Below are 12,178 nucleotides of genomic sequence, written 5' to 3'. Positions count from 1 at the left end.
AAAAGACCCCTATCCCCAAGCCCCAACTCCCGACCAGGAGAATAAGAAAAGAAGACAGGAAAAAGCAAAGCTATCATTGTCACTGTATGATTGCTCTCATTATTTCCTGCAGAACCACGTGTCCGTCATGGGCCGCCGCCAGTCCCTGAGTCCCCCCTATCCCATCAACGCCCGCACCTCTAGCGTCAAGGCGACCTCAGATGCCCTGCCACAAAAAATGGCGTCGGCCAGCAAAAACAAACAGGCCCGGAGGCCCCCGAACCTGGTTAATGGCAGCTCGACGGTCCCGGATGGATCCGGAGAGGCCAAGCAGGAGTTGCTGTCGCCGCACCGCGCGGCGTCAGATCACGACCTGCGCGTGAGGGCCTCGTCGCCGGTCCTGGGTCAAACCTACCGTGCCCACCAGCAGGCTGAGGCGGCGTCGCATCCGCTGCCTCCGGAGGCTCACCAGCTGCGCAAATCCGGTTCCTGGTCCAACCTGGCATCGCCGGTAAAGGACATGCAGTCTCTGGATTTGGAGACACAGTCACAACGGAACCTGGCCTTCAGCGATATCGAGGGTCTCCGGGGCATCGGCTTCCCGCCGAAGCAGCTGCATCAGCCGGTCCAGCAACGGGAGTCCCCCAAGCGCAAGGCCCGCCCGAGTAGAATCGATCTTTCTCTACTCTTTCCCAAGCCCAGGTCTTCGGTGGCCCCGCTCCTATCACCGCAGCGATACACCGACTCGCCCTCACCCGTGCCGTCGGATGGCTCCTTGGAACGATCCAAGAAACCAGAGAACAAATCGGCCAAGCCCAACCCCGAGGCCAAAAACAGCCCTCCAGGATGGCAAGAACCATCCTTCAAAATCCATCGCTCGATACCTCCCAAGTCCAATGGCTCACGCCCCGTGGACTGGTTCGATATGCCGATAGAGAAGACAATCCGATTTGACGATCCGCTACTGGATGGAGAAATAGACGAGGTTGAGGCAGAGGAGCGATTGAGTGTGCCGCCGGAAGGGCTTCAATATCGCGGACCAAGTCCACAAAGACGCCGACGCTCTCCGTCTCGATCTCCTAAAAGGTCGCCCGGGGAGACTGCCTCACATCGATTATCATCCGCGGCGTCGTCCTTGGCCACCCGCAACACCAACACCAACCGCACCCCCGAGACACACATCAGTCCGCGGCCGATTGTTCCCGTGTCCAGCCGCATCCAACATTCGCTTCAGGCATGGCAATCTGCTGCTTCTGAGCCCGGCACAAAGCCCCGCAGCAAGAAGGGCGGGCGTGTGTCGAAGAAGACCAGTAGCAGCACGCTTATGACCACCGACCTCAACCAGTCCAGTGTGCTCTCGTTATCATCCTCGGAAGACGAAGGCGAGGATGACGGTGAGGAAGTCAAAACCGATCAGCACGATGACGATGATGAAGCGCTGGGCGAGGAGCTGGTGAGCCAAGCAGCACCCAAGACCATCTTCCGAGACAGCATCGCGACCTACGGCGAGCTGGAACCGGAGATCTGCACGGCGAAAGCGGTGGTTGCAACCAAAGGGCCCGCCATTACCCAAGTAGACCGCAAGCTCTCCTTCACTAGCGGCCATTCGGCTCCTGATTCCACATTGCGGCCCCAACGGAGAAGTCGCGCCCCGTCGCTGTCCACATATTCCACATCACGACGGGCGTCTCGTGCGTCAACCAATCCCGCCATCTCCGAACCGGGCGACTTCCATGAGAATCTCCTCCCTGTTCGGCAGTCCTTGATCGAATCCAACGTGCCGGGTAACCGACGCAGCCGGGTCATGGCGGTCACCCGCGAGGAAGAATCGTTCCTGGAGGCTCTTCGTCGGCGGAATGGGCGCATCACGCCGGGAATGTGGCAGGAGATCCAACGGGCGTCGACGGCATCGGACACAGGGGACACCGCCTCTATCTCACCACGAACTCAACGGGACTCCCTGATGCAAAACTCGAACACGTCGTTCCTGCGGCTGAGTGCGAATCTCTCGTCCAGCGTGACACCCATTCCGAAGCAAGGTGCTCCCTCCAAAGATCAACGCGCTCTCTCTATGGACACGACGTCTGATTCGGAGCAGAAGACTGACGAGCCCGCCAACGGCGCGTCATCCGTCAGCCTGGTGTACTCGGACACCCCTTCCTCCGCGTCTACCACGGGCAATGGCTCACCACTCACGCCGACCTTGCCCATCCATCGGTTCTCGCCCCCGACGCAGCCGCCGTCGTATCCTCCGCCCCCCGTCCCCGGGTCGGTGCCGCCGCGCCATCCGGCACGCCATTCACATGGCGACGCCGAGACCATCATGCTCGGCCAAACTGGGAATCCCAAAAACGCCAAACCCGATTATCCTCTCTGGGGAGCGAGATTCAACAACCTGGCCATCGTGCATTGACCTCTCTGGTCAACCCGGCATTCGTTGCTCGTTGTCCACACACACATACACTCACACACTCCTTTCTTTCCTTTCCTATTCTGTTTTGATTTGGTTATGTCACTTGCGGTGCTTACGGAATGAACGGAGGTTGGAAATCTGGAAACAACGGAAATGGGAGGTTGGGTTCAATTCATTGTGTCTTGGGTGCATTGTCCTGCATGGTCATTCTCTCTCGCTCTCTACGTTTTTCCTCTTTTTCTTCTTCTTGCCCCCTAGTTTTAATTTTCCCTTACCATTTTTTAATACGTTTCACATCACGACTTGAAGCGATTGCATGTATCAGTATCTGCATTCAATGGCAAGCTCAATGCAAAATTCATGAACTAGGCAAAATTTTTTCCATCAATTATTATTTTTGTCCTGGATCTGACTTGAGACAAACTGATCTTAGCACTCCATCTCCAGTGAGTGACGATGTGACATTCTCAAGGTGTGATTGGTCTTGAGGCCCCGACCAGCGCGTCGGCTCTAACGACCCTGTCGATCGCTCGGATTCCTAGACTGATGGCCCAGTATGGATTCGAATCAGACACATTGGCATCTCTGCATTCTAGATTCGTGAAGACAAGCGCCAGGATTTCCTTTAGCCCCCTTGCTTTACCAACTACGAATACTATTAACAGTTTCGGTCGGTCTGGGGTGACCAGAATTCCACTTTTTGATCAAGATCTCTCGTGACCGACCCCTCCATGAGCAAATCCGAAGGAGTATCTGATTTGGCATTTTGCATGGAATAAGATCTCGATATAGATCAGATCCTTCTTGATGTCGGCCTTCTGATCGCGCATTTTAGGTTGATGTGTCAGCAACAGCGATCGATCGACGTTCGCTGATATCATAGCGCGCTTCAACCCCGACAACCAAGGCCTAGTTAAAACTCTGCGTCTTCCCAGTATGGCGCAAATGGCTCAGAGCTCGTCTGGAACGAGCTCCTTTTGGCGCTATGCCGCCACTGCACTGGTATGCTTTGTTACTGGCAAGAGATGAGACTTCTCTGCTAATTGGGATTCTGGGTAGTTGACAGTGCAGTACACCGCCGTCGTGATGGTAAGCCCGCGTCGCTTGGTCTGCCATAGCCATGCTTACAATACTCCAGCTTCTCCATTATTCTCGCGTTATGCCCACTGTAAATGGCAAGCGCTACGTTCCCTCCACCGCTGTTTTCCTGGCCGAAGTAATTAAGCTCGGCATTTCCATAACCGCCGCCCTCCATGAGCTCACGAGACGCGTACCTCCCTCCATGCCCGCGACCTCCCTCCTCGTCTCGCTCCTCAGCTCCATCTTCTCCGGGGATAGCTGGAAGATGGCCCTGCCAGCCATCCTGTACACCCTGGCGAACTCCCTCCAGTTCATCGCCTTGTCGAACCTGGATGCTGCCACCTTCCAGCTCACCTACCAAGTCAAGCTGCTCTTTGTGACCATTTTTGGACTGCTTTTGCTCCAGCGGAACGTTCCCATCCGAAATTGGGCTCTTCTATTGTTCCTGGCCGCGGGCGTCGCCCTCGTCCAGCTTCCGGCCCAGGCACCCGACCCGATCGTGGCCCGGAGAAATCGCGTGCTTACCGATTTCCCTGGTTCTGTGCGCGAATGGAAGAAATTTCGAGAGGCATCGAGGATGGTGAAGCGCTCGGCCACCTATGAGGGTATCGAGGAGGACTTGCTCCTCGAGCACCCGACTCTGAACAGCAGAGTCGGCCTGATGGCCACGCTTTGTGCGTCTGTCGCGTCGGCCGCTGCGGCGACGCTCTTCGAAAGGGTCGTGCGCGACAATACGACGCAGACTTCGCTCTGGGTCCGCAACGTGCAGTTGGCAATTTACTCGGCCTTCCCGGCCTTCTTTATTGGCATTGTCTTTTTCGACGGTCAAACCATCTCCAAACAGGGCTTCTTTGCCGGCTACAACTGGGTGGTTTGGCTGCTGGTTGCCATTCAAGCAGTGGGCGGTGTCGGCGCTGCGTTCTCGATCAAGTACGCCGATTTGATTGAGAAGAACACGGCGGCTGCTGCGAGTATCTTCTTGAGCACTGTGGGGAGCCTTTTATTGTTTGATTTGGAGCTATCTGCCAATGTACGCCCGACTTCTTTTTTTTTTTTTTTTTTTTTTTTTTTTTTGATCTACTGACTTTGTCCGCTAACCTACTCCAATAGTTCGCAATTGGCGCTGCCGTAGTCGTAGCGGCCATCTTCTTGTTCGAAAATCCGCCCTCTTATGTCGGCGGCAACCGACCCCGGCCGCCACCGATTCGAATTGAAGCCTACGACAAAGATGAGAGCGACGCAAAGGCCTCGCCTCTTTCGCCTCCGAATGACTTCTCCATCAAGCTTCCTCCGACACCGCTTCTATCCGCCGATTCCCAGGGTTTGTCGACATCCCGGCCTCAATCGCCTGTGCAGCCTTCGCGGGCGGGATCAAGCCGACATACGGAGTGAAGCTGGTCTTACATCGTAATGCGGTTGGCGTTTATTGTCGGGATTACGTATACGCTTTTCTAATTCGTCTATGGCACGTTGGGAATGTAGGACCATGGAGCAGCATGTATACTGGGCCTGCATATTATATACCCTGGCTGGAGTTGGATCCTTTTCGCTTTCAATGATTTGAAATACGGACTCTGCATGCTTATGGATTGTCATTCTTCATTCGTCTCCAAATACACGACAATGAGGGTTTACTCGCTCAGAGGGAAGGAACTGAGTATATCCTGATGGGGAAGGAAGCTCTTCCCTTCAGAGGTCATTGATAATGCCTTTCACCGACGGACCAGGTTCCCGATGGCAGTTTTATGCATCTCATCTGTTGTAGACTGGAATTCAGCGACCAAGTCGAAACCTCCATCGCTCTGGCTCAATAGTAAGCTTCGAAAAAGATCAACACTCAGTCTTGTCTGCCATGGACGACGATCTTCCTCTAGATGCATTCGGTCAGTTGTCCCGTATGGCTCATTTAGTCGCTGTCAACTGCTGACACTATCATCCAGATCGAGAGCTGCTTGCCCAACTGGAGGAGCGGAACCAACACGCCCCCAGCCAGTCTGACCCGTTCGTGACGCCGCCGGCTGCACGGGGAGTTATTGATAGACCGATGCGGAATCTCTTGGATTCTTACGGTATGATGCATCTGCAGCAGGGTATTCTCCGCCTATTAATGTTGGTATTGCCCAGATCTGCCCCCGGTGGCTACCCCGGCCCAGCATCGTGGTTCCAGTTCATCAGACTCGGCATTGCCGTCCAGTCCGTTGATGCGATATTTCCGTCCCAAACGGGACGAAACCTCTGCTCGTGTCTGTCCGACGGTAAGCAAGGCCCGTTCGTGGCAGACCAAGTTCGACAGCCACTGGATCCCTGGTAGCTCCCCAGAAGAAGCCGTGCCAGTATCGTCTCCATCCATGCCACGTCAGATTTCTCTCAATCATGCACCTCCAGTAGTCCAGGGAATCCATTTAATTCCAACCAGTGACCTGCCGGATCGTTTCCGGGCTCTTTTCCCCTTCCCCCTTTTCAATGCCATTCAGTCCAAGTGTTTTCAACATGTTTATCAGAACGATTACAACGTCGTTGTATCCGCTCCAACGGGCAGTGGGAAAACAGTTGTCATGGAACTAGCCATATGTCGGCTCATGAACAGCTTGAAGGATGGGTTGTTCAAGGTGATTTATCAAGCGCCGACCAGGTCCCTTTGTGCAGAGCGTTTCCGCGATTGGTCCTCTAAGCTGAACCTATTAGGCCTCCAATGTGCCGAGCTGACAGGTGACACGGACTACACCCAGCTGAGGGCCATTCAAACGGCGAGTATAATCATCACAACCCCAGAGAAATGGGACAGTATGACGCGAAAATGGAGAGACCACGCAAGGTTGATGCAGCTGGTCAAGCTCTTTCTCATCGATGAGGTACACGTCCTCAATGAGACCCGCGGTGCCGTGCTCGAGGCAGTCGTATCCCGGATGAAATCGGTCGGTTCCAACGTGCGATTTATTGCTCTCAGTGCCACCGTTCCCAACTCTGAAGACGTTGCCATCTGGCTAGGAAAGGACTCCACTCTTCAACACCTGCCAGCGCATAGAGAACGATTTGGCGAGGAGTTCCGGCCCGTCAAGCTCCAGAAATTTGTGTACGGCTATCAATCCAACGGCAATGACTTTGCCTTTGACCGTATCTGTAACACGAAGTAGGCCATTTGCCGGAGTTCAGGTCGCTATTTTGCAGGGTTTCTGATCACTGGATTAGGCTGCCAGAAGTCATTGCAAAACACTCGAAGAGGAAACCGTTGATAATCTTTTGCTGCACAAGAAACTCGGCGATCACAACCTCCAAAGACCTTGCTAATCTGTGGTCCAACACTGCGACCCACAGACGGCTTTGGAGTGCGGGAAAGACGCTACCCTCACTGAAGAACTCAGATCTGAGAAGTAAGTTCACGTCAAATTGATATCGTAACCTTTGAACTGACCGATCTAGCGGTCGTGGCAGCTGGCGTTGCATTCCATCATGCCGGACTCGACGCGGAGGACCGCCGAGCGATCGAAAATGCCTTTCTGAACGGTAAGATTAGCATCATCTGCTCAACCTCTACTCTGGCCGTGGGGATCAACCTTCCATGCCATCTAGTCATTGTCAAGAACACTGTCTGCTGGCAGGATGGAGGATGCAAAGAGTACTCCGACCTGGAAATGATGCAGATGCTTGGCCGTGCCGGCCGACCGCAGTTCGACAATGAGGCAGTCGCTGTAATCCTCACCAGGAAAGAGCGAGCTCCATATTACGAGAGGCTCGTAGCTGGAACACAGCCGCTGGAAAGTTGCTTGCATCTCAATCTCATCGACCATCTCAACGCAGAGATCGGTCTCGGAACAGTGACCGATGCGGACAGTGCCGTTAAATGGCTCGCAGGGACGTTCTTATTTGTCCGGATGCGTAGGAATCCAACCCACTACAAGCTCAGGGAGGGCGCGGATCGAAGGGATGAGGACGAAATGCTGCGACAGATTTGCGCGAAGGATATAACTCTCCTCCGAGAGTGCGAACTGGTGTCAGGGGTGGGCGGCAAGCTTAAGTCCACGGCCTTCGGGGATGCAATGGCCAAGTACTACGTGAAGTTTGAGACCATGAAAATCATCATGTCGTTGCCACCGCGTTCCAAAATTTCGGAATTGGTGAGTGCTCCGAATTTCGCGAGAGTGTAATTCTGACACCGAGTAGTTGTCTGCCATTGCTCAAGCCGACGAATTCCATGACATCCGCTTCAAGGCCAGTGAACGGTCACTCTACAAGGAAATCAATCGTGCCAACGGGATACGGTTTCCCATCAAGGTAGACGTAGCACAGCAAGCCCATAAGATATCGCTCCTGATTCAATCCGAGCTGGGAGCGGTTGACTTCCCTTCAACGGAGCAGTTCCAGAAACATAAGCTCCAGTTTCAGCAGGATAAAGCGTTGGTGTTCAATCATGTTATTCGACTGATACGCTGTATAATCGACTGTCAGATACACAAGGAGGATGCTGTTGCTGTGAGAAATGCTCTGACGTTGGCACGCAGTCTCGCAGCCCGTGCTTGGGAGGACTCGCCCCTGCAGATTAAGCAGCTGGATCAGATCGGTATCGTCGCCGTCCGGAAGCTAGCCAGCGCAGGGATTACAAGCATCGCAGAGCTGGAAGACACCGAGGCTCAACGGATTGACATGATCCTGAGCAAGAACCCACCGTTTGGTATGAAACTCCTGAACAGGCTTGCGGAGTTTCCAAAACTCCAGGTGACAATCAAGATGGCAGGAGCGGTGAGCTCGGCACCCGCAAGACTCGCGTGCGCTGACTGATTGTTTTTTTCAGCCGACAAAGCAGGGAAAGGTTGTTAAAGTGAACTTCAGAGCCAGCATTGGATTTCTGAACGAGAAGTTCCCGGCGTTCTTCCAAAGGCGCCCGGTCTATGTATGTTTCTTGGCAGAACTTTGTGATGGCCGGCTGCTCGATTTTCGGCGCATGAAGTAGGTCCCTTGAAGAGTCACAAGAGCGGGTTTCTGACGCATACAGTGCGAGCAAACTGCAGAATAGACAAGAGATTCTGCTTAGTGCAGAGGTGACGAGTTCGGTTCAGCACATATCGTGTTTCGTTTCCTGCGATGACATTGGTATGTCGGCGTACATGTGCGGTAGAGACAAGCTAACGGGAGTAGCTGGAACGGAACAACATGCGGTGTTGAAGCCTGATGTCCCGAACTCATGGTTTTCTGGAAACTCAAGCACATTGGATCAGAAACCAGCAATGAATTCTTCACGACGCAGAACCAATGAGGGTACAGGAGCGATCTCCACGTCGAAAAGTGTCAAAGCTGTTCGGGAGATTATTGAAGTGGATGACTTTCAGGATGAGGACGTATTCACAGGGAGTAGGTTGTCGATCCAGGAATAAAATCACTTTGCTGACGCCGAGACAGGTTCTGATGTGGATTGGCAAATGTTAGACATTCCAATCCAAAGTGAAAACAACAAACACACTCGTGTAGCGCCGGCCAAAGACAACAAAGTGCCTTGCGATGAAGAAGACCAGCCAATCCGCCTTCCAAATGGCAAGTGGAAATGCAACCATCGCTGCAAGGATAAGACAGCGTGGGTGGCAAAATTTCTATGCCGTTGTCTGTCGACACTAACAAGCGGCAGATGCAAGCACTTTTGTTGCCGTGATGGGCTCGACAGACCGCCCAAGATCTCAAAGAGTGCCTCGGCCGGTTCAACTCATCGTCAACAGAAAGATACCCCGCTTGCTATGACTCCTAGCAACAGTAAGAGGCAGAATAACAGCGGCAATCGTCTGGACGATGACGAATTCGACGATGATCTTGCCGACATTCTTGACATGACACAGACGGTTCGAAGCAATCATTTTGTAACTGTTAACCACAGCCAGCCGGCACGTAACAAGTCTTCGAAGTCTGAACGACTGGCGAGACTGGATTTGATGTCGATGCAGTCTGCGACGGTTCCCAAGAGCCAGCAGTCGCGTGGTAAGGAGCCAGCTCAAACTCAGAAAAAGAGAAAGCATTCTTCAAGTGATTACGAAGATGAAGAGTTGGAGAGGTTGCTCGCTCCATCTGTGCGTTCGGTTTCATCTAATCACGATCCGCATGTGTCGGATGGCTGCAACAAGAAAGCATGGCCAGACCACAGGAATGACAAAAATGTTGATAGCCAGGGTGCGCCCTCACCTAGGGCCGATAGCTCTGGGGCTTCTATCGAACCCGAAGACTCGTTGATGATGTTGACATCTTTGCCAGCGGCTAACAAGCGGCGAGACACGGACGTGTATGATTCTCTGTCCGAACCGTTTACAAGCGAGCACGAGATTCCGGACAGAGACACAGCGCCTGTCCAAGATAGGCAGAATGCACAAATGGTCACAGCAGATAACAGGAATTTAGCATCTAAACAGGATCTCCAACAGAGCGTCCAAACAGTGTCAGATGAGGCGAAAATTGACGCTCTAATTCTGGAGGAGTTTGGGGGCTTTGTCAATTTTATTGATTAGGTCTGCGGTCATGTCATGTAGGACTGGTATCTGAGACATATTCATGTGGCTAGCTTGCTGGTTATGAGGTGCAATATGAATCTAGTAATTAAGCACCCTCCTCCACCTGCGCTTGGGTAGCAGATAAATCAACCGAACCGTCGAAACCAGTAGCCGTCAGGATCGCCCAGCGGACCGCACTGATACCCAGCGGCGTCTTCTTCTTGCTCTTTCGATCCACGATAGTCTCGGAACTGAAAGCGAGGATCTCGCCCAGAGCTCCAGGGCCGTAGTCCGGCTGAACCTCCGCCTTCAGAGCCTGCAATCTCGCCTGCAGATCCGCGAGTCTCGCCGGATCAACACCGCGCTCCTCAAGAGTCCGCGGCGACTGGGACTTCTTCTTGACCAAGACACGATCGGCCTTGGAAACGATAACCTGGTGCGGGATAGCAGCTTCACGGAGCAGAAGCAGGAGATCTCTATCAAGGTCCTTGGGACCGTGCAAGCTATCGATAAGGAGGAACGTTCTACGAAGCTGCCTCCGCTGACGAAGATACTTGAGAATCTCGACGCCCCATTCTGTGCGGCTCGCTTTACCGTATCCGGGCATATCGAGCAAAACAATCCTACTGTTGCTGCTGCCGGGGACGATCTTGCCCTTTCGCGGGGGAATGATTTCAAAGGCATTCATCTCCCTCGTCCGCCCCGGGCGAGACGACGTGTAACACATTTCTTTCCCCATGATGGCGTTGAGCAGCGAGCTTTTGCCGACATTCGAACGGCCTAGAAAGGCGACTTCGGGGGCGGCGGTGTCGGCGGGGATAGTCCGGAAGCGGGACGCGGAGAAGAGTCGTGTTGGGGAATGGTTGGTGGGGGTAAAGAAGTCGTCGGCGTAGGAGAGTTGGGTGGCAGAGGGAGGGGTGGTGTCCCAGTAGAGGGAGAGTTGAGACGGGGTGAGCGCGGAGAGGGGGATTTTCTCGGATACTTTTGCTGTTGTGGATTGGGAGCGGCGGAGAGCTTGACGAGGGTTGGCTCGAATCCTAAGCCTGGAGAGACACTCGCGGCAGATGTAGGACGTCATGGCTGCGAGCAATGGGTGGAGGAGAGCTGCATTGATGCTCCCCGTTGGGGACGAAGTTTGTCACATGAAATTCTGGAGTTGAAGTTGGGGAAAGGCGGAACGTGCCGTGCCGCTTATTCAGCGGTCCGAGGCGAGCTTACTGCCAATCTGGGAAATTGAAAAGTACGATCGCGTCCGTCGAAGTATAACCGGTTATTTTATTATTAGGGCACAATCGATTAACCCGAGTACGGAGCACATATTGTAGTTTCTAACCTGCGGTGTCCCAGCATGCCGTACGAATTGCGACCGGCTTTAATTAATTAGCAGACGCATGGGTAAGCCGCAGTCGCACCGATATGAAGAGGGGTAATCCACTGCCTGAGAGGAGAAAAAATCTTCCATGGTTCTGACCACCGGATTCGATCCTTTCCGTAGAACTTGGTGATCAATTCGTACTTCCTGTGTACCTAGATCAGAATCTAAGAGCAAGTAACTTTAAGATGGCTTCACAAGAGCCGTTGAGGATCCTCTCCCTTGGTACACCATCCGGTTTCTCTCAAAGCCGTTCAGTTTCTGCTGACCATGCTTGAGACGGCGGCGGGATTCGGGCCCTCTCCAGTCTCCTCATCCTTGAAGATATCATGGAGAAGATTCGCGACAAGACCGGCCTCGATCATGTTCCTCGGCCATGTGAACATTTTGACTTGATCGGAGGAACACGCACTGGAGGGTGACGTTCCCCGTCTGCTTGCTACTAGGTAGAACGCAACTAATTAAGAATTGGTGTATAGGATCATTGCAATTATGCTTGGAAGACTGCACATGACAGTCGACTAGTGCATACAGGCATACAGAGACCTGGCTAAGCGTGCCTTCTCGTCGCAGTCCAGATCGAAATCTCCGGCAAGATTCAAACAGGGAATGGAGTCTGTGCTCACATCAAGATCGACCTTGGAGGTTCCCACTTCGTCCTCTCCGATGTTCTCTGCCGTGTCTCTCGAGGATGCATTGAGATTTGTAATTAGGAGATTCTGTGTGGAAGGAGAATGCAAGAGCCATCGGGAGCAGGGCCAGTCGTCTGCTGAGACATGCTCACATGAAAATATGTCCTTTCGGGACATGGGGTGCACGAAGACGTATGCCAGAAACTGCAGCAGAGAAATTCTTTGAGTGGAGTAGCTT

General features: G+C 53.3%; 4 protein-coding genes across 4 annotated transcripts; 3 read left to right on the top strand and 1 right to left on the bottom strand.

Annotated features, from left to right (window-relative positions):
• Positions 1-127: 127 nt before the first annotated feature.
• Positions 128-2,392, top strand: VTN49DRAFT_7130 (uncharacterized protein; the record flags this gene model as incomplete). Its single annotated transcript, XM_069415366.1, has 1 exon — positions 128-2,392. One exon carries the CDS (start codon positions 128-130, stop codon positions 2,390-2,392), a length of 2,265 nt encoding a protein of 754 aa, XP_069265170.1.
• A 936-nt stretch (positions 2,393-3,328) lies between these two features.
• Positions 3,329-4,864, top strand: VTN49DRAFT_7129 (uncharacterized protein; the record flags this gene model as incomplete). The annotated part of the gene is made up of 4 exons (XM_069415364.1): positions 3,329-3,394; positions 3,452-3,481; positions 3,531-4,502; positions 4,583-4,864. The coding sequence occupies 4 exons, from the start codon at positions 3,329-3,331 to the stop codon at positions 4,862-4,864; spliced, it is 1,350 nt and encodes a 449-aa protein (XP_069265169.1).
• Positions 4,865-5,324: 460 nt separating this feature from the next.
• Positions 5,325-9,954, top strand: VTN49DRAFT_7128 (uncharacterized protein; the record flags this gene model as incomplete). The annotated part of the gene is made up of 11 exons (XM_069415363.1): positions 5,325-5,355; positions 5,413-5,541; positions 5,597-6,602; positions 6,662-6,843; positions 6,893-7,587; positions 7,634-8,209; positions 8,262-8,416; positions 8,463-8,560; positions 8,606-8,818; positions 8,867-9,038; positions 9,090-9,954. The coding sequence occupies 11 exons, from the start codon at positions 5,325-5,327 to the stop codon at positions 9,952-9,954; spliced, it is 4,122 nt and encodes a 1,373-aa protein (XP_069265168.1).
• An 88-nt stretch (positions 9,955-10,042) lies between these two features.
• On the bottom strand, positions 10,043-11,014 carry VTN49DRAFT_7127 (uncharacterized protein; the record flags this gene model as incomplete). Its single annotated transcript, XM_069415362.1, has 1 exon — positions 10,043-11,014. The coding sequence occupies one exon, from the start codon at positions 11,012-11,014 to the stop codon at positions 10,043-10,045; it is 972 nt and encodes a 323-aa protein (XP_069265167.1).
• Between the last annotated feature and the right edge of the window lie 1,164 nt (positions 11,015-12,178).

This window comes from Thermomyces lanuginosus (assembly GCF_041956635.1).
Source record: "Thermomyces lanuginosus strain ATCC 200065 unplaced genomic scaffold VTN49scaffold_42, whole genome shotgun sequence".
Lineage (NCBI taxonomy): Eukaryota > Fungi > Ascomycota > Eurotiomycetes > Eurotiales > Trichocomaceae > Thermomyces > Thermomyces lanuginosus.
This window is presented reverse-complemented; position numbering and strand designations above follow the sequence as displayed.